The sequence below is a fragment of the Clupea harengus genome, chromosome 26 (assembly GCF_900700415.2).
Source record: "Clupea harengus chromosome 26, Ch_v2.0.2, whole genome shotgun sequence".
In the NCBI taxonomy this organism is placed as follows: Eukaryota; Metazoa; Chordata; class Actinopteri; order Clupeiformes; family Clupeidae; genus Clupea; species Clupea harengus.
Window position 1 is genome coordinate 5193925 of NC_045177.1, and position 21695 is coordinate 5215619.

Genomic DNA, 21695 nt, shown 5'->3' on the forward strand with positions numbered 1-21695 from the left:
TTCTGTTACGATGAAGCTCAGTGTTCTGCTCATTTGGAAAATCAAATGATCCACAAAGAAAATGAAAAATGTAATTGGCAAAGGGCATATACTTGGCAGTCAGGACATATTCTTCATAGCTGAAAAATGCCTAAGAATGATGGCGTGGAACAATTGATCTGAATTTCAGGTAGAACTTTTGAGAGTGTTTCTGTCTCCCGTGACTTTATCTGACATGCAGTATTACAATGACAGTGACAGCACAAACAAACAATGCAGCAGCATTTATATGTGATGTGGTATTGTACACGTTAACAGGTCACACAGTTGTGTAACAAATGCCAACGGGTAACCCGAGCCATCGTCCTTTGGAATTTTGGCGGTCGAGCGTGTGTGTATGTTCACCCACAGACGACGTTCTCTCGCGCTATGCTAATGGACACTGTCCAAACTTCGTTGGTGAAAGAATCACCAAAACACTTTAGTGCACACCACCCCGGTCGCACGCACACACTCGCTCGTATAAACCCTTTCCAGTCTCCTTGGCTGGAGGCCTGCCCTCATTCAATTCAATTAGGGACACCGTAGGAACACTTAAGTCCAGCAGAGACATTTTTTACGACCAAGGGGGAGTGATCTGATCTCACAGACACGTTGAATGCCAGAGGTGAGACAGACACCATTGGCGCAGGGCGGTGTGTCTGTCTGCCCCTCTGTGTGTGTGTGTTTGTGTCCATGTCTCTGTGTGTGTGTGTGTGTGTGTGTGTGTGTGTGTGTGTGTGTGTGTGTGTGTTATGTGTGTATGTGTGTGTGTGTGTGTGTGTGTTTGTTTCCGTGTGTATGTGTGTGTGTGTGTCCATGTAGGCTGTGCATGTGTGTGGGTGTGTTTGTGTCCGTGTGTGGGTGTGGGTGTGGGTGTGTGTGTTTCCATGTGTGTGGGTGTGTGTCCATGTGTGTGAGTGTGTGTGCCCATGTGTGTGTGTGTGTGTGTGTGTGTGTGTCCATGTGTGTGAGTCTGTGTGTCCGTGTGTGTGTGTGTGTGTGTGTGTCTCCATGTGTGTGAGTCTGTGTGCCCATGTGTGTGTGTGTGTGTGTGTGTGTGTCCATGTGTGTGAGTCTGTGTGTCCGTGTGTGGGTGTGGGTGTGGGTGTGTGTGTTTCCATGTGTGTGAGTCTGTGTGTCCATGTGTGTGTGTGTGTGTGTGTCCATGTGTGAGTCTGTGTGTCCATGCGTGTGTGTGTGTGTGTGTGTGTGTGTCCATGTGTGTAGGCTGTGCATGTGTGTGGTAATGAGGTATAAAATTAGCCCCCTTGCTGCGCCCTGTCGACACCAGGGGCACACCGTGCAACAGGAGAGCTGATCGGAAATCCACAGGCCTAAACCTAAAAGGCCCTCGGCTTAAAACTGCACACTTTGAGGAGGCTCCAGTTGCTTTTCTAAGACGGGTTTCGCTGCAATACTTCCGTATGACCCAGGAAATGTGCCCCCCCCCCCCGCCCCCCCCAACATGACCTTGAAGCAAATGTGAGAGGTCATGGGGGCTGGATGAAAGTCTTGGTAGTTTGGTAATTGGATAATTTAACTCACAGTATACGAACTCACAGTATACGTATTTACATACACACATATCATATTGTACACACACACACACACAAAATGCAGTTGCTAGTATATGGCACCTGCCGAAGGTACAGATTTGGTATCATTTAAGATGTTTGAGCAATTTGTGCTTAATGTCAGGATGACCGACTCAGTGCAGACTTACATGCAGTATTTGGTCACCAGCCATTCGGTCACACAGAACAAGACATTCTGGTCTGGTTCTGACCAAGTTTATCAGGCACACTTGTAGACTGCATCCACTGCCACTGTTTAGTCATGGCCATGATTATTCACAAAAAAAAAGGTTTCATTCTGTAGGAGCAAACTTCAGAAGCAACAAATAACCATTACAGGCAAAACTGTACGAGGCCGAGCTATAACACGAGGCCTGAATGGTTTAAGGGTGAATCACATCCTAAAATAGGCAAGAACAGGCAAGGAGAGGAGTGCACCTTTAGCTAATCTAATGTGGGTTAAGCTCTTATCCCACCCATCTGGTGTGATCTGTGTGTAAAGTCAGACATGACTGATGCTGGCCTTAGCGCCGCGTCCCTTGGGTGTCTTCTCGAGTCCATATTTAACAATGACAGGCTTGCTGTCAGCGCGTGCTGTTTTCCGGCATGTCATACATTCTGGCAGCTGCGTGGTCATAATCATTAGCTTATATTTCAAAGTCTCCTGGTTCCATTGTCCGTTTTTTTTATATCTTTATTTATTAGATTTGCGTGCGTGCGTGCGTGCGTGCGTGCGTGCGTGCGTGCGTGCGTGCGTGCGTGCGTGCGTGCGTGCGTGTCTTTGTGTGTGTGTCTGCATGTATCTGTGTGTGTGTGTGTGTGTGTGTGTGTGTGTGTCTTTGTGTGTGTGTCTGCATGTATCTGTGTGTGTGTGTGTGTGTGTGTGTGTGTGTGTGTCTTTGTGTGTGTGTCTGCATGTATCTGTGTGTGTGTGTGTGTGTGTGTGTGTGTGTGTGTCTGTGTGTATCTGTGTGTGTGCATCCACTGTATGTATTCTATTTAGACTTAGTTATGCCCTCTGTTTTTTATCTATGTATTTGTGCAGGTACATAATGTGCACATGTGTGTGTGTGTGTGTGTGTGTGTGTGTGTGTGTGTGTGTGTGTGTGTGTGTGTGTGTGTGTGTGTGTGTGTGTGTGTGTCTGTGTGTGTGTGTGTGTGTGTGTGTGTGCGTGTGTGTGTGCATGTGTGCGTATGTATGGATGTGTGTGTGTGCGTGCATGTGTGGGTGTCTGTGTGTGTGGCATACTTAGGTCTCCATAATGATTCACAGTAGCACTGACTCATTCCAGCCCTGCTCATTGAGGCCTTTGGGAGCAACCTGCAATGTTGTCAGTGGACAGCGATCCAAGTGTTAAAGGTTCCTCACCCCCTTTTTGTGAAGGTGAGAATTAAGCAGCTGTCCCAGGGCAGCCACCTGATCCATGGAGCTGTGCCCACGATACCCAACCTGTGCAACCGAGGACCGCCTAACCCTTGTGTGATCTTTAGAGAACCCCCCTAAATGATCTTTTTTTTTTCAACTTCAAATTGGATGACTTTTCCTAGCGTGACCCCAGATATTTACACGGTTTGTGATGAATGAGAGGTTGTTTCGTCATGCGAAATGGATTTGGGGTTTTAAAATTCAATTACGCTGCTTTATTTTAGGGGTTTCGTGAAGGCGGCTCATTTCTTGAACCTGAGGACAAAGGGAGTATACAGAATGTAAAAGCCCTGGTCAGTGTCTCTCTGTGCTCCTCGCAGATGAAACGAATTGGCAGATACAGTCCGCACAGAGAGAGAGAGAGAGGGAGAGAGAGAGAGAGAGAGAGAGTAACTTTGAGACTAAATGTATTACCCCCCCCCCCCCTCCCCCATTCTGTACCTTTAGCATTTGCCATCATGTCCATATGGATGTTGTGTAACAGGGAGACCCCTTGGAGACGTCATGACAACGCTAAACAAGCCAAGAATAACATGTCCAAGTGATTATAATGAACTGAAATGTTCTTCAACATGTGTTCACTTTGCGTGCTGGGATCATTATACACTGTTTGTTTTCCACTCCAACTGGTTACGACTGAGTAGCAGCTAATCGTACGTCTTTATAAATGCACTGTTTGAGGTTGCAATGATCCATTTTGTTCTTGTTAAGTGTCGAATGGATTGAAATTGAATAGCGTTACATTGAACGAGTTGAAAAACCCTTGTTGCTAATGATCACCTGCCATCGTCTGTTGGCCACCAGCCGTTTTGGTCTCATTCTTTTTAAGAAGTCGGGTGATGCCTTTATAGTATACAAGGTTAGCCCTCAAATAGTCTATGCCTAAGCATTTCCATTCAAGGAGCTGTAATTTGAGTCCGGACGTCTGAGAGTGCCGCGTTCGGTCTGTTTTTGGCCTACGCACTCAGGCAACTCTTAAGAAAAGGAAGAGGGAAATAAATGTTAGCGGTGTAGACTCCAAAAACAGCAAAGCTCTTTACCTTCATTTGAAAGTTATTGAGAATACAAGTGGGGGCCTCACAACTGTAACTCACAAGGGTTGGAAAGTTTCAAATTGTTCCAATTCTGCAAGGTGATATCCTCGTGGTGTTGTGTAGAAGCTCTGTGTGTTGAGAGCTGGAAAGTTCTGGAATTCTCTGTGACTTGGCACATCCTAAGAGCTCTTGCCCATCAAAGCTTCTCGTTTTTCAACCACAGTACACAGTTGCTTCATTTCTTTGAAAACTTTATGGGGACATAACAAAACAAAGAATCTTGGCATTGTACTCTAGAAACTTAAGTCTTAGAACTGAAAACATTTATTGAGGTAACATCCCAAATTGCTAAACAAAGAGCCGTTCATTATTAGAAGTTTTCTTTATTTGTTTTATTCTGTAACTAAAAATATTACAGCAAAAAAGATCCATTCAATCCGTATCAAACCTCTTCAATCTCACATGTGTCTGACACATCCCCGCCAACACTGACTGACATCTTCCTCCCTTGGCAGATGCAGTGGCTGAGGTGGCCAGCCCTGTGGGTTCAGAAGATGAGGCCTTGGTGCAGCTGAAGCTCCAGTCAGAGGGGGACCTGTTCCCCTGCGCCTGTGACCCCACCGAGGAGCTCAGTCCCAGCTCCTCCAATGACACTCCGGCCCCTGAGAGAGTCTGCCAGCCCTGCAACCTGGGCTCTCTCCCCCTGGAGCAGGGGGTGGTGGAGGAAGAGGAGGAGGAGGAGGAGGCCAGCTCTGTAGAGGAAGCTGCTGTACCTGAAGAGGATGCAGTGAGTGAGGAGGAAGGGGAGTCCTCTCAGGAAGAAGAGGAGGGGCCGGGAGAGGAAGGAGAGGGGGAGGCCGCTGCTGAAGAAGTGGAGGTGGCTGAGGCTGATGCTGTTGAGGAGGAGACTGCTGAGGTAGAGGAGTTGGTAGGCGAGGAAGCCGCTGAGGAAGTCTCTGATGAGGAAACGGCGGGGGAAGAGGAGACTGCTGAGGCAGAGGAGACTGCTGAGGAAGAGGAAGCCGTAACAGAAGAGTCAGCCCCTGAGGAGGAGCCTGCAGAGGAAATAGAGGAGGAGGAAGCTGCAGAGCCAGCAGGTGAAGAGGCAGTGGAAGAGTCTGTTGAGGAGCCCGTTGCTGAAGAGGAGGAACAAGAGGCAGCTGAGGCAGTAGAGGTGGAGGCAGAGGCAGTAGAGGTGGAGGCAGAGGCAGTCGAGGCAGCTGAGGCACTAGAGGTGGAGGCAGAGGCAGAAGAGGCAGGGCCTGAGGAGGAGGAGGAGCCTGAGGTTCCTGAAGAAGCTGAAGAGGAAAACACTGCTGAAGAAGCAGAACTGGAAGCAGAGGAATCAGTACCAGAGCCAGAACCAGAAGAGGTAGTCCCAGAACCGACTGCAGAAGTGGCAACAGAACCAGAGGAGGTAGCAGCAGAACAAGAGCCAGCTGCAGAGGAACCAGAAGCGGAAGAGGTGGAACCAGAGGCAGAAGTAATTGCTGAGGTGACAGAAGTAGAACCGGAGCTAGTAGCAGAAGAGGCAGAGCCAGAACTAGCAACAGAAGACGTAGTACTAGAAGCAGAGCCAACTGTAGAGGAACCAGAGCCAGAGCCAGAGCCAATTGCGGAACCAGAACCAGTACCAGAGGAGGCAGCAACCGTACCAGAGCCTGAACCAGAGGCAGTGGTGGAGGAGGTGACAGTTGAGGAAGCTGTGGTGGAGGAGGTGACAGTTGAGGAAGCTGTGGTGGAGGAGGTGACAGTTGAGGAAGCTGTGGTGGAGGAGGTGACAGTTGAGGAGGCAGTGGTGGAGGAGGTGACAGTTGAGGAGGCAGTAGTAGAGGACGTGGCAGTTGAGGAAGCTCCGGAGGCAACAGTGGAGAAGGTGGTACCAAAGGAAACACCTGCAAAAAAGACAGGTAGTCCAGCCACTTTTGTTACTGAAATTGAGTTTAATTCCCAAACCAATATTTACATATTTCTTTACTACAATATTGGCAGGTACAATCAATAACAAGAGCCAAGGTACTGTTTGTTTTGAGTTTAATGTCCTGGCTAAGATCAACAGTGGGAGATTCATTTTCAAAGAATGCTTCTCATTAATACAGCAGCCACACTAAATGAGTGCTTCCAGCAGCAAAAAAAGAAAACAAAAACAGAAAGTCGGTGGCCCCCTCTGGTTAAAGGAGGAGTCCTCTCTGCATGTGGGCCACACAGTAGAGCGCAGAGGAACATGGCTACAGATGGCAGTTAGAGTTATATAATATCACAGGCTTTCTGATGAAAGACATCTTGTCTGCAATTAGAGTAGCAATTACTATAATGTAAGACACTGTGTAACATGCTAATGACTTCGCCCAAAACTCTCAAAGGTAAAAAACTGTTTGCTGCTACGGCTTGCTAGATAAGATGGGATGATGCGGGCATACTTGAGCGTCTAAATTAAGGCAGGATAAGAAAGATTTAACATAGGAGTTTGGCATTTTAGTTTGGATTATCTGGCCTTAAGAGCAACGTGTTCAAAAACAAAAGCATCATAGTCTTGGCTAATACCACTAATTACCCTCAAAGTGTTAGCTAACAAATCACTTTCCTGCAAATTACCAACCACCAACAAGCCTCCATCTTTAATTAACCCTTATTCACAGGCCTTTAACACTGTCTTTACCTCCCTTTGTCCGTCACAATTGACATCTCAAGTGCCCCCCCCCCCCCACACACACACACACACACACACACACACACACACTTTCCTATTGATTCCCCCCTTCACCCCCTCAGCGTTAACAGCTGCACGGGGCCTGAAGCCCCCTCCAGTAAGCCCCTCGAGAGCGCCGCCATTCAGCGAGTGAGAGTGTAATCAGGACCTGGCATCTGAGTGTTGACAGTGCCATAAAAGAGTCACACCGACTCCCCCCCCCCGCACGCGCCCATCCGCGCTCCTGCTGCCCTGTTCCCCTGTTCCCTATCACCTGATATCTGTGGCCAACACAGGGCATCAGAAAAAGTCTGGGGACATAAATACACCTTCCCGAAATAGGATAGATGTGTGGACTATAACAATATGCCTGTTATCCGCTTGCAGCTCCCGTTAGCTGACATGAAGTAATGAAGTCGTATTGCAGTACTGTAAAATGTGAAAGCGGAAGCAAGATGGTCTTAATTTTACAAGTCACATTTATGATTGAAGACCGTAGCTTGTCGAACGCATTAACTTTTATGAACAGTGTCTCACACCAAAGCACTCTGAACACGCTTTACAAGGCTGTGCCATAAATAAAGCAGAAAGACAAAGTGGCTTTGGAGAGAGTACAGGCAGGATTGTCTTCAATAACGCTGCGTGGATTTATTTGTCTGTTTTCTTTTGTTTTTCTCTTTTTTTCCCCGGACGATAGCCTCATCAGGTCCTGTGTCGAGAGACAGGTCTCACATTGATGACACCCTCCGTCTGAGTTCAGAACCCTCAGCTGAATATACCAGTAAGCGGGTCCTATTTGTAGTATTTATTCATACAATGATACCTGCAATTATTTGCTGAAGTATTGAAGTATATTTCATTCTGTTCCCTTTTCACTTTTGTCTCGTGCGATACCCTGTGTACTGATTTATATTCTGTATATTTTCATATGTAGGATATATATCAGGCCTACAACAATTTAGTCAAGACAAATAAGTACTTCATTGAGGCTTTCTCAAATGATACTGAGCAGACCAATGTTCACATATTTGATTGGACATATTTCTATGCAGCTGATTGTTGGAGCTGATGGTTGGAGCCAACCTTTAGTAAATCAGGGCCCAAGTTGATGTAAAAAAGATGGATTTTCAGACATTATCATGATGGCATGATGCCACAATAGGCAGCATACATAACCACTTCACAAGAGTATCATAGTGGCAGAGGTACACACATTCACACAGGTCACGGGGAATCCAGGTGGCTTCCAACTGCTTCCAACAGACTGTTACCGAGATGGCGTTCCGACCGTGACAGAGCCCATAGCATAGACCCAGTTAATGCTGTCTGTCTGTGGCACCTCTCCCGTCTCTCCTTTCTCCCGTCTCTCCTGTCTCTCCTGTCTTTCCCATCTCTCTACTTCCATGTCATGTCACAGAATCATGATCCATTTTGTCCTTTTCTCCTCTCCCCTACCAAAGCCACCCTGAAGAAGCTGCAGGCTATCTACCACTCTACCATCAAGCCCATGGAGCAGGCTTACAAATACAACGAGCTTCGCCAACACGAGGTCTCAGGTGAGACTGTGCTTTTTTTCCTCAATTACCTTCATACGGTCTATCCCCAAAACACCCGCCTCTCCTTTGGGACAGCCCCTTTTAAAACCTCTTTTAGGCCTGTATCCCTCCATACAACTACTATCCCTTCCATACAAAACAGCACATAATGGAAATATAGCACACTACTTCAGGGGCACTCAAGGCATTCAGAGGAAGAGGTCAGCTGCCAAAACATCACATCCCTAAATCCCTTTCTAGCCCTTCCAGTAGAGGCCACATGGACAAAAACTACAATGAAACTCTGGAGTCTGAAGTCTGTGGCACAAAGAGTCTCTTAGACACCCCCAGAAAGCTACTCAGAGCTTTAGCTGCAGGTTTGTGTGAGTGTGTGTGTGTGTGTGTGTGTGTGTGTATGTGCGTGTGTGTGTGTGTGTGTGTGTGTGTGTGTGTGTGTGAGAGAGAGAGCGAGAGAGAAAGAGAGAGTCCTGAATGAGGCCTGGCACTCCCCTGGCTGTGCTTATGACCCATGCCTGCAGATGTGACACAGCTGCTGTGATGAAAGCCCACCCTGTCTCTGGGAAAACAAATACACTCATTTAGAGAAATGTCATGTCATGCCAGTCCACCTGACTGCAATCAACTGTTCTCAAACAGAAGGCCTACTGCCTGGGGTGTGTTATAGTTAGATGGGTGTGTGTGTGTGTGCGTGTGTGCGTGTGTGTGTCTGTCTGTGTGTGTGTGTGTGTGTGTGTGTGTGCATGTGTGTGTGTGCGTGTGTGTGTGCGTGTGCGTGTGTGTGTGTGCGTGTGTGCGTGTGTGTGTGCGTGTGTGTGTGTGAATGTGCGTGTGTGTGTGTGTGTGTGTGTGTGTGTGTGTGTGCGTGTGTGTGTGTGAGTAAGAGAGAGCAAGAGAGACGAAAAGAGAGAGAAAGCGCTTGCGAGAGTGTGTGTGTGTGTGTATGTGTGTGTGTATGTGTGTGTGTGTGTGTGTGTGTGTGTGCGTGCGTGTGTGTGAGAGAGAGAAAGAGAGAGACGAAAAGAGAGAGAAAGCGCTTGCAAATGTGTGTGTGTGTGTGTGTATGTGTGTGTGTCCAATAAGTAAACAATGTGTGCATGAGTGTGTGTGTGTGCGTGTATGTGTGTGTGTGTGTATGTGTGTGTGTCCAATAAGTAAACAATGTGTGCATGAGTGTGTGTGTGTGTGCGTGTATGTGTGTGTGTGTGTGTGTGTGTATGTGTGTGTGTGTGTGTGTCCAATAAGTAAACAAAGTGTGTGTGTGTGTGTGTGTGTGTGTGTGTGTGTATGTGTGTGTGCGTGTATGCGTGTATGTGTGTGTGTGTGTGTGTGTGTCCAATAAGTAAACAAAGTGTGTGTGTGGCCTTGCTCCTGCTACTGAAACACAGCATGGAACGGCGGCTCACGTCCAGTAGTCCCGTTCCTCTCATTATGCATCTGTGTGATGGGGTCTATAAGTCCACACAGTCTTATGATATTGAATATAGTGGTGCCTGTCGGTCTACCATCCTTTCACTAATCAGGGAACTTCCTTCCTCTCTATTAATACAGATGCTGAAATCGCTGCCAAGCCCTTGATGTTGTTCCTTGGTCCTTGGAGTGTTGGCAAGTCCTCCATGATCAACTACCTGCTGGGTCTAGAGGATACGTCCCAGAAGCTTTACACAGGTAGGGGACCTCTGCTACTCCGTACCCCCAGTCTCCGCAGTACTCAGTTGGATAGATGTGCAGGGCGATGCTGTGGTGTGGATCAGATGCTGTGTCAGAAAATGCAGGCTTGCAGATCTGAGTCCTTGAAGGGGCATTCACAGCAAAAGCGTGTGTCCACAGAACAGTGTGACTACAACGTTTACAACTATTGCCTTTGGGCTCCAAACCTCGAGGGAGATTTCCACCATATCGGTGTGGCTTTCCCAAGCTGTCACTGTAAAAAAAATCTAACAATAGATTAATGCAATTTCAAAATTCAAATTGACAACAAAATGCAAACCTTGACACAATTGCTCCCATGGCTTCACTCTCTCTCTCTCTCTCTGGCTCTTTCTCTCTTTCTCTTTCTCTCTCCCTCATTCTCTCTCTCTCTCTCTCCCTCATTCTCTCTCTCTCTCTCTCTCTCATCCTCAGGCGCTGAGCCCACCACCTCTGAGTACACAGTGATCATGCACGGAGAGAAGCTGCGCACCGTTGAGGGCCTGGTCATGGCAGCGGACAACTCACGGTCCTTTACGCCCCTGGAGAAGTTTGGGCAGGGCTTTCTGGAGAAGCTGGTGGGCATCGAGATGCCCCACAAGCTCCTGGAGAGGGTCACGTTTGTGGACACACCCGGCGTCATCGAGAATCGCAAGCAGCAAGAGAGAGGTGGGTAGGGGATAACTTGATACATATAGATTTCAACTTACTAATTTATATTTGAACACACACACACACACACACACACACACAGTCTAAAAAAAGAGTGGGTCCCAGGCAATATTTCAATTCAGTATTAATAGACTGTTGGAAGACATAGCAGGCCTGTAAATAAACTTGCTGTTGCTGTTTTAATTAGCGACAAAATGTTAGTAAACAGAGCTAGTAAACTCATCATGATTATGCTTCAGATACTAAATGAGTTATACTGCATGACCTTTTGAGACCTATGAAGAAGGTTTGTGCAGGTATGAAGGGTATGTGATAGATCTGGCTCCTGTTTGAGGCCTCCTAACCTCTAGCACAAGTCATTTAATATCTTTCTCCCCTCTACCCCCCAACCCATTCAGGCTACCCTTACAACGAAGTGTGCCAGTGGTTCATCGACCGCGCCGACCTGATCTTCCTGGTGTTCGACCCCACCAAGCTGGACGTGGGCCTGGAGCTGGAGATGCTCTTTCGGCAGATGAAGGGCCGGGAGTCCCAGATCCGCCTCATCCTCAACAAGGCCGACAGCCTCTCCACGCAGAACCTCATGCGCGTCTACGGCGCCCTCTTCTGGAGCATGGCGCCGCTCATCAACGTCACCGAGCCGCCGCGCGTCTACGTCAGCTCCTTCTGGGACCAGGACTACTCGGCGGACACCAGCCGCGAGCTGTTCCGCCGCGAGGAGGTCTCCCTGATGGAGGACCTGAACCAGGTGATCGAGAACCAGCTGGAGAACAAGATCGCCTTCATCCGCCAGCACGCCATCCGGGTGCGCGTGCACGCCCTTCTGGTCGACCGCTACCTGCAGGCCTACTACGACAAGCTGGGCTGGTTCAGCGACCCGCACGAGGTCTTCAGCGACATCGTCAACGACCCCGACCGCTACTACATCTTCAAGGGCGTACTGGCCAAGACCAACGTGAGCAAGTTTGACCTGCCCGACCCCGAGCTGTACCGCGACTTCTTCGGCGTGACCCCGCCGAGCAACTTCAAGCAGCTGTCGCAGCACTGCAGCTGGATGGGCGGCTGCCTGATGGAGAAGATCGAGAGGGCCATCACCGACGACCTCCCGGCCCTGCTCAGCAGCCTGGGCGACAAGAAGGAGGCGGCCCAGGGGGCAGCGGCGGGGTCCAAGGGGGGGTCAGAAGAGACGGAGAAGCCCAAGAACCGCTGGCGAAAGCAATGAGATAAGATGGATGGGTGAGGGAGAGATGGGTGATGGAGAGATGGGGGGGGTGGAGAGGGGGGGTGGATGGGGGAAGGGGTGAAGAACAAGGGAGGAGAGAGTAATTGGTTGATTGAGGACTGATGGCCCTGCACCAAGCTAATTAATTAATGAATGTATGAAATGCATGTAAAAAAAAAACACGAATGAATGTGTATGCATAGGTGGACTGATGTATAGATAAAGGGATGGATGGCTCTACGCTATGCGTGAATGGATTGATATCTGGGTGCTCTGACTGAGGTGATCGAAGGAGAGGAGAGGGGTTGGGGTGGGTGAAGCCCAGCATGGTACAAAGCTATGATTTATAGACGTTCATCTCAAGAGAAATATGGGGAAAAAAAGATGTGACATAAAACAGAGACTGTCAGCGATTAGGATCAACTGTGTTGTGTGTTCACACGATGAGAAGTCATTGTGGTTTTTGTTTTGTTTGGGTATTTCTCTTTTATTTATTTCCGTTTTACAGTTAGACATGGCACATCGGCCGATGCACTAGTCTAAACATTTCAGGACATTCTTCCTAAACAGTTTTTTCCCTTGATACAACTGTCTTGTTAATACACATTTGTACTGATTCTTTGGATTAGAGAACCTGTGGGTCTGCATGATATCAGCTAATTTTATGACATTAAAGTTATTTGATTTCCTTGTAGAGTGACATCATGTTTGTTTTTACGCAAGTTGATTAGAATGAATGGATAAGCGGTTGGGGTGGATGGATGGATAAAAAGATGGATGGATGAATGGAAGTATTTCATAATGTTTTTTCCCCTCACTGGTGAATGCAAGTGCTACCAACAAGATGGATGACCAACAAGAACAATTCATTTGGATTAATTACATTTATTTCCCAGTTTGTATCAGTATTTGTATCATCATACTTTACACTTTAAATACATCCTAGAGGTGTTTACACTAGTTACAAATTCTGCCTATACACTTACTACTGTTAACCAAAGTGTCTCCAGAATGTGTTTAGTCTCAGTCTTTCTGAAGACCCCCACCCATTCAGTAGTACCTTCTCAAATCCTTAAAATCTCCTTCAAACTCACCTATGGTCCTGTGACCTTGAAGAGCACGGGAAGGGAGAAGACCATCCCTAAAAATGCAAAAGTACGTTTTACTTGGGAGTGTTTAAATGTTTGTTATTTTAGGTGCAGTGTCTGACCACCAGGTGGAGCTCTAACTCACTCTGGAAATGACTCAGAGGCAAAGCCCTGTCTGGGGCAGTCGCCTTGGTGCACATTTGAGCACTGTTGATTTTTCTTTCAAGGCCATTTTAAACAACCTTGTGTTTGTTTGCTTTAAAGAAACTAAACAAAAGATGGCCTCCGACAAGAATTGTTACTACAATGACTAAGCTAGGCATGCAAACTGATGATACACACCCCCTAAATGTATTTTCAGTTACTCCTGTGTTTCCATGTGTTAGAGAAACATGCAGTCTTAGTGTAAAAACTGAATCTAATACCAACTGATGTATATATTAGTTCAACATAGCCTTTTATTGACCAATGTAAATTCAGATCAAACATTTATGATCTTAATGGATAGCACTTAGCAACGGTGGCATTCAAACTCAAACACTAGGCTCTGATGAAGCATAACTGATATGATACACCCCATAGGAAGCTCCACTTTGAAGAAGGCTTTTCCTCGCACAGTTTCAAGACATCCGTGAAATACTGGCACTCTTTGGCTCCAGGCCAGCCTGTGTAATGTATCTTACACATCCTGAGGTAAACCCTTGCGTTTTTTCTGCAAGGTGGGCTCTTAGAATTCTTTACAGCAAACTGATAGACTGTCTCGGGGGGTCTGTTCAGACAATGCACTTGCCCGCTAGTATAATAAATTACACCATTACAGGAACTAATTATACAGTTAACAGAGTCACGCTCAGAGGGGTTGGCCCATCTGCCTCCTGCCTCCCGGTGGCAGGGCGGGCGGGGGGAGCTGGGGCACGGAGCCAGCTCTGCCGAGTAGGCTGACACCGAGCCAGGCGTGCTGCAGAGTGGCAAAAACAACAGTGATAGAAACTCACACTCTTTTGGCGTGAGACTTCAGCCACCCCCTTTTACACAACCGGACGAGACAAGCTTTTTTTTTTTTTTTGTAAATCAAAATAGGAAGTAAAAACAATTCAAATCTGAAGGGGTCTGAATGATTTTTGGTTTTGGTTTTGCATAAATCTATTTGCATTACCTGAACAAACCATCAAACCATTTTGTTTTTTCATTCTCATGGAGAATTTGACTTTACTGAGAATCACTAGGCTGAAATCAAGCTATTATCTAAACGATCATGAGGTACACACATCATATTAAACTCTCCAACCTTGTGCTACAGGCAAAGTTGACATTCTGTTCTATAATACTTTTTTAATGAAGCCAGGTTGGAGGTCTGTACCACATTTCAGGAAATGGAATCGGTCACACCTCAGTAGGTGTGCCGCTGAGACGGAACCAGGAGGGGGTGAGGAATTCCAGAGTTCTATTAGGCCTATCATTATGTCCAAATACTCACCAGTGCAATGTGCTGTTGACCTGTTGCTAAGGGATCTTTAAGTTGCCTCTACTCATGAACATATTGTACACAGTGTGTCGTCCTTGCAGGACTTGACTCACTACCACGCCATCCAGTTTGAATGCCCATTCCTACACATGGTTTACACCAAACAATAACCCGAAACTGAAAGGTAGCAATGCTTTTGGCCATTCTTAGTTACTAGAGGAGGCATAATTGCTGCCCTGCTGTCCTTTCTGGAGGAAAGAACGTCAGGAACAATGTGTATCGGGGAATAGCTTGAGCTTGCTATTTTTAGACTTCCTTCTGATTTCGTGTGTGTGTTTTTGTGTGTGTGTATGCAGGTGTGAGCATACACGCCGCATGAGCCAGCCCTTGTGTATTGTGTGAATGTCTTATCTGACTGAACGAGGCGTGCCATAAGGAACGTATGTGATGTCCTGAAACCTTTGACCGTAATGGAGGTGGTTCTGTATCTCTGACTCAGCTCAATATTCTAATTCTACACGCAACTCACGTTTCACTCGTGCTTCCCTGATTCCTTTACAAGGGATTGTTACAGGGAAATCCCTGCCATGTGTGCGAAGATCTATTTTCAGATTTTAAATAATTCACACAAAATACTGTCTCATGGTAATTGACTATGTTGTTCCCAGGCTTGTCTAGTTTGGTTCATTTGACAATATTGTAGCCCACGCATTCCTTACACATGCAGAAAATAATAAGATGACATGTCAAAAAAAGATACATTTATGTAAACACACACGGGGAAATCCATCATCGGTTGGAGTAATGTGGGAAAAGGGGAAATCGCCGCCATTTCAGAACCTGCATGCTCCGTGCGCGCCCACTCTCTCTCGCTAATGATCCTCCTCTCCGTTCTTTTCGTTTTATTTTTGTTCGGTTGTTTAGCACTGTACTGCAGTACAACGTGCTTCTGGAGTAGTATCCTCACCATCTCAGCTGGTCAGGAAGTTGCGACTCCCTTAAGAAGATGGTGGAAGGGGGGAACTGACTCGTCTGCGACTGGTTAGTGCGAGAGTCACCGACGCCGTCAAAACTAATTACGGGTAGGCTGTTCCTCGGGCAGAGCGGAACAGACGCGGTAAGGCCAAGAGAGAGGAATCCTTCATCAAACGGAAGAGGACGCAACACAGCAACACGCAGCGGTACTACACTGCCTGGCGCAAACATGCCAGGGAAAAACCGGACAAACCCCGACTTTAAGGCGATTGTAAACAGAGGACAACACGCCTCCTGGAGCCCTCTATTGTAATTGAATTAGAGGAACCGAATATGGATATGTTTGTTTCCCCTCGTGGGATTTCTAGTCAGAAGGGAACGGACGCGACGGGAAGGCAGGGCGAATAATTATTCTGCACGCCCAACTCCACGAGTTTACAGCCTGCGCTGCCTAACTAAGGGGATTATGGCCTTGGGAAAACTTTCGTTTCTGTGGATACATAAGGGAACATATTGCTGACGTTTTGCGTCATTTTGGACATTCTGAATTCAACACCTTCAGGTCGACTTGGATTCGATTCGTTTATCTTGGATATTCATATAATCAAATGACCAGGACTCTTTTTGGTCAAAATTCGCCGGTTAAAAACATGTCAGTTATGTTATACTTGCAAGGACATATTTTGCACAAGTATTGATTTCGTGTTGTATTATCCGTGTGGTATCACCCCACTACTTTTGTGGCAAGTCTCTCTTGCAGCCTTAAGTGCGAAAGTGCCACTTAATTGCCGGAGGGAGGAAAGTAGATTTCAGTTGCAAATACGCGTCAACTTGTTTTTAAAAACGCACCTCGACATCTGGTGAATAGTCTTCCTCTTTGCCATCTGAAACCACAGGGAAAGCATCGGCGGGTATCCGGAATGGGAGTTCAGGAAAGGACGGGGCTCGTCTGTGGGAATGGGCCCGCTTCTTGAACTAGGCTGTAGTGGCTAACGGGCTCTGGTGAATTGCGTGGCCAGAAAAGACAGCCATAATGCCTTACTGTTGCTTTTATTCTTAAGTCAGGGTATTTTGACCATATCGGAGCTTTCCCCACCCGCATGTTCTCTCTTAGAGAGTGGAAATAAGGAATCGTGGGGCATTACTATTATCCTTCACTATCAGTGTGGATTGCCAGTATGAATCGAATGCTATTTTAAGGAAACTGTTGCTTGTACCCTACGTGAGTATTTGCTCTCTTTAGTCTATAAAGAACTTCGTCGAGATTTTCGATTTCCGTCTAGACTCTTTACAAGTAGCAGAGACCACAATCTGTACGAAATAAGAATTCGAAAGCTTGTGTCTGGAAAATAAGAACTGTGGATACATTGTATCTTCGGGTGAATGTAATGATGAATGGAAGATAAATTTGTCTGTGGTTACTGACCAATACAGGAGAGCGTTTTTCAGGGACAGAGAAAGGCTGTGAAGCGCACGGGCGTCAAAACACTTTCAGCAAAATCAGCACAGATGATTCACATTATATGGATTACTTGATATGAGAAGTCATTTGTCATATTTGATGATTGGATGTCAAATAGGATGCTATGCTCCCGAGAGGAAGAGGGGGCAAATGAAATGACCAAAGCCGGAGGATTGCTGCCAACCGACGAGCTAACATTGGACTGTTCAAGGGCTCCAGAACAGTAGAACATAATGGTGGAATCCAAATACCGACGTAGTATGAGGTCGGATAATGAACTCCTCAAGAGTCTGATATGTTCCGTTTCAAGTACGAGTATAATGTGTGCGTAAATAGACGTAATTTCTGCAGACGCGCTGGATTGAAATAGAGGGATTATTTGGCATTCGTGTCAGTTATCATTCGGTATATCCTCTCTTTCGTCACGCACATTAATAGCTATGTGAGACCGGTTAATAATATCTGTTCACCAAATCACCACCAACTGTCATTGTTAAGATTTTCCCTCACTTTACGACAAGCAACATGGCCTCTCCGCAGCACCAGCAGCTGCTCCGGCACAACACCGAGGTGAGCTGCGAGTCCAGCGGTGACGGCAGTGTGGCGGTGCGCATTAGCAGTAACAGCCCGCTCAAACAGCAGCAGCAGCAGCATGGCCTCGACACGTCGATTAAGCAAGGGTCTGTCCGCGCTGTCAAAACCGGAGGCTCAAAACCGTGCAAGGCTAGTATCTCCTCCAGCGACAGCTCAGGTGAATCCGGCAAGACGAGGACTATAATGACAAGTCTTCGCAGCCACAGGAAAGTCCCTCAGCTGTTTGAGCGGTCGGCGGCACAGTGCTGGGATCCTAAATTTGACTCGGCCATCTTGGAGGAGGCGTGCCGGGAGCGGTGTTTCCCGCAGACCCAGCGCCGGTTCCGCTACGTGCTCTTCTACCTGGCCACCGCCGCTGTTCTGTGGTGCGTCTATTTCGCCGTCAACGCTGCCCGCTGCAACCCTGCCTCCTTCGTGGTCCCCGCTGCCTCTTTTCTGCTCTTCTGCCTCCTTCTATTTCTGTTCACATTCACCAGACCTTACACACTCCTCTACAACCAGGCCTCTCTGCTTCTCATCACTGTGACCTTTGCCATCACACTGGCTCTACAGCTGCAAACCTCACACTTTGCCAGCCTCCAGAGGCTGACAAGGAGGAACCTAACTGGAGGGGACTCCCCAACATTTGGGCCAGAGGCCTCCTCCTTGCCGGCTACTCCCTGCATATCTCCCGTGGGCACCTTCTCCGTAGGCATGGAGGTGCTCCTGCTGCTCTATAGCGTTCTCCACCTGCGTCTGTACGCGTCCGTTCTGCTGGGCCTCCTCTACTCCGTCCTTTTCGAGGCTCTGGGCTGGCTGCATCTGGTGCCGGTGGGTGGGGGCGAGCTGGAGGAGGTCGGACTTCTGCGGTTGGAGGCCATGGAGAACCTGTGGTGGCTGGCGCCGGCCAAAGTCCTGCTGCACCTGTGCGCCCACCTGATCGGCATCCACCTGTTCATCATGTCGGAGGTCCGCTCACGCAGCACCTTCCTGAAGGTGGGCCAGGCCATCATGCACGGCAAGGACCTGGAGGTGGAGAAGGCCCTGAAGGAGCGCATGATCCACTCGGTGATGCCGCGGCGCGTGGCCGACGAGCTCATGAAGCAGGGCGACGAGGAGAGCGAGAGCTCCGGCAAGCGCTACTCGTCCGGCAACGCCGGCGCCACCACCGGTGCCGGCGGCGGGTCGTCGTCGGCGTCGGGCGCCGCCTCCTCCTCCAGCCCCAAGAGCCACAAGCGCAAGAAGGCGTCCATCCCGCGCTCCCAGTTCATCTTCCGGCCGTTCAACATGAAGCGAATGGAGCCCGTCAGCATCCTCTTTGCCGACATCGTGGGCTTCACCAAAATGAGCGCCAACAAGACGGCGCCGGCGCTCGTGGGCCTGCTCAACGACCTGTTCGGCCGCTTCGACCGCCTGTGCGAGCTGACGTGCTGCGAGAAGATCAGCACGCTGGGCGACTGCTACTACTGCGTGGCCGGCTGCCCCGAGCCGCGGTCGGACCACGCGTACTGCTGCGTGGAGATGGGGCTGGGCATGATCCAGGCCATCGAGCAGTTCTGCCACGAGACCAAGGAGACGGTGAACATGCGCGTGGGCGTCCACACGGGCACCGTGCTCTGCGGCATCCTGGGGATGGAGCGCTTCAAGTTCGACGTCTGGTCCAACGACGTCAACCTGGCCAACCTCATGGAGCAGCTGGGCGTGGCCGGGAAGGTGCACCTGTCCGAGGCCACGGCCGGTTTCCTCGACGACCGCTATGAGCAGGAGGATGGGAGGGTGATGGAGCGCATGGGCCAGAACTTTGTGGCAGAGCAGCTGAAAGGTAAGGGGGGTTAGAATATTCAGAAACATATTTTGTAATTGTATTCTATGTGGTCATATAGGCTTGCATTACATTACAAATACATACATGTAAGAAATGAAATGCAATCTTGTGATGGAGCAGTTCAGTGGTGTGTGGAATTACTAATAGGAGTGTAAACTTTACTCTGTGGTAGAAAAAAATAGTAAGCTAAAGAAATATTTTTAATTAAACCAGTTACCTTATTTTCTGATGCATCTGATTTTGTGATCCAGTACAATACAACCACTTGTGTAGGATTGCATTTCTGATTTGGGCATGTGCTGTCGCCAGTTGGAATTGAACTGTTCTTAGACATGTTAGCCCAACTGTCCTCCGTGTGGAGCTTATTGTAGGAGGCCGTGTCGAAATGTACTGTGTGCATGAAAGTGCAGTTAAAACTGTGCAGCCATGAAACGATCGGACCAAATTGATAGAATCAGGTTTGTTTTTGAGGTTCTGTTGTTTCACACCTTCAAAGTAAACACATTCACCTCGTTGGTGATTCGAAGAATCTTCTTAGTGGTGGATAGTCTTTTTAGGACTGTATTGTGTACACACACACACACACACACACAAACCTATTACATTATCTGAATTTTGTGAAATCTTTTGAAACTGGACTAATTTTCCAGTTACTCCGTAATGCCCCCACTGCATTGTGAGTGCAGCATAGTTGTGGCAGCAGTAGTCGGCGAGCCCATTTTGCTTCCCTGGCCTTTGCGATGGTGTCTGTAGTGTCTATGGTGTCTTGGTGCCAAAGTGTTGGTGGACACTCTGCTGAGTGGAGTTGATAAGAGTCTTTAACAGAGCCTCACACTCACTTTACTTCTCTCTATCACTCACTCACTCACTCACACTCACTCACTCACACACACACACACACACACACACATACATATACACTAACTCTTTCTTCGTTCTCTCTTTCTCACTCACACACTCTCTCTCTCACTCACTCTCTCACACACTCACACACACATATACACTAACTCTTTCTTCGTTCTCTCTCTCACACACACACACTCACACACTCACTCACTCATTTGCAGCTCCGCTCCTCTCTGCTGTGAGCGGAACATGCGCTCAGGCGAACTGTTGGCGCGGCACGCCTGGGAATATCACAGTGGGACTCGCTGACCTTTTTTTCGGCGACACCGCGGGAAGGCTGGGGATGGGACGGGTCCCACAGGGGGAGAATGTCTGCAGGTCTCTTCTTCCTGACCCCGTATATATTTTATCTGCGGTTCGCCTTGAACAATTAGTCTGTCTGTCTGGCAACGCCTCTCAGGGGGCTTGCTTTAGGTGATATTTTGGTATTTGAGCTATTCAAATCTCTGGTCTGGCAAGCCGCCAGCAACCACAGGCAATTTACACACACCTTTTGTTGTTTGTGTTTAGGGCAGAACCCGAAAACAAGGAGCTTAAAGCGCTTTTAGACTTCAACTGTACAAATTAGCCATCGTCAGAAGGAATTTTGTTTTAACCTTGTCATCATTGTTTTGGTAACGGTGAGTTGTTCTAATTTTACCAACCAAGCTCAGAGAATGAGCTAAGCTATTGGAAATGTCTGATTTGTGATTTCAGTAGTACAGTCTAAAGCTATTACCCAGCAGCTGTGGCTTGCACCTTGGCACAGATTTTTCTCCTCCCCTCTAACTCTCTACCCTCTCCCTCCTTCTCTCCGATTAGTCCCTCCATCCCTCTCCCTCCTTTTATTACTCTCTCCATCCCCCTCTTTCTTTGTCACTGTGTCCTCACGTTGACCCCATGGTGCAGACATGTCCTGTCTTTGAACCCCACCCCTAATCTCTCTCCCTCTCCCTCTCTCTCTCATCCTGCGGGCTGCGGCCGGTCGTCAAGGTTTTTTTTTATCAGCTTGCCATTGCATCCGGAGGCCCACGTGTCGTTAGCCTCTCTGTAGCGGCGATGGCTTATGCAAGAGCACTATTTACCGCTCCTCTGACTCATGACCTTCTTTTTTTTTTCACCCACACCCTTCTTTACTGTTACTGTAGATATTCCAGGAAGTGTCAGACAGACAGGCAGGCAGGCAGACAGACAGGCTGATAGCCTTTCTTTAGACCCTGGTGGTACTCTGTGTTATCACCTGGACACACGTACTGTGTGTGTGTGTGTGTCTGTGTGTGTGTCTGTGTGTGTGTCAGCGTGTGTGTCAGCTGGGGTGGTGAGGCACTTTAGATGAGCTCCCCTGGAGATGCATGAGCTCTGCTCATGAGCAGGCCGTGTGTGTGTGTGTGTGTGTGTGTGTGTGTGGGGGGGGGAGAGAGAACACACGTGTTAATTGACCTTGGGTGGGGGGGATATTGTTTTGCGTGCTCCAAGAAGAGACCTGTAAACACTGGGGCTCTGTACCAGACAGCGCTGCATTCCGCTGTGCTCCGTGTGGTT

The 21695-nt window shown here is 48.1% G+C and overlaps 2 protein-coding genes across 3 annotated transcripts in view; both read left to right on the plus strand.

Moving 5' to 3' along the window:
- LOC105896884 (zinc metalloprotease ZmpB-like) overlaps window positions 1-12574 on the plus strand; it is a 17142-nt gene extending 4568 nt beyond the window's left edge. Inside the window, exons 2-7 of the mRNA XM_012823693.3 lie at window positions 4571-5965; window positions 7442-7525; window positions 8205-8300; window positions 9849-9965; window positions 10422-10655; window positions 11057-12574. Of these exons, the coding sequence (XP_012679147.2) occupies window positions 4571-5965; window positions 7442-7525; window positions 8205-8300; window positions 9849-9965; window positions 10422-10655; window positions 11057-11880 (2750 nt within the window). The 3' untranslated portion in view covers window positions 11881-12574. The remainder of the gene's footprint in view (window positions 1-4570; window positions 5966-7441; window positions 7526-8204; window positions 8301-9848; window positions 9966-10421; window positions 10656-11056) is intronic.
- A 2685-nt stretch (window positions 12575-15259) lies between these two features.
- adcy9 (adenylate cyclase 9) overlaps window positions 15260-21695 on the plus strand; it is a 42351-nt gene continuing 35915 nt past the window's right edge. The window contains exon 1 of one of the 2 annotated variants that reach the window (XM_012823691.3): window positions 15260-19265. In XM_012823691.3, coding sequence (XP_012679145.2) covers window positions 17396-19265 — 1870 coding nt within the window. In that variant the 5' untranslated portion in view covers window positions 15260-17395. The remainder of the gene's footprint in view (window positions 19266-21695) is intronic. The other variant, XM_031564120.2, reaches the window with a different exon arrangement.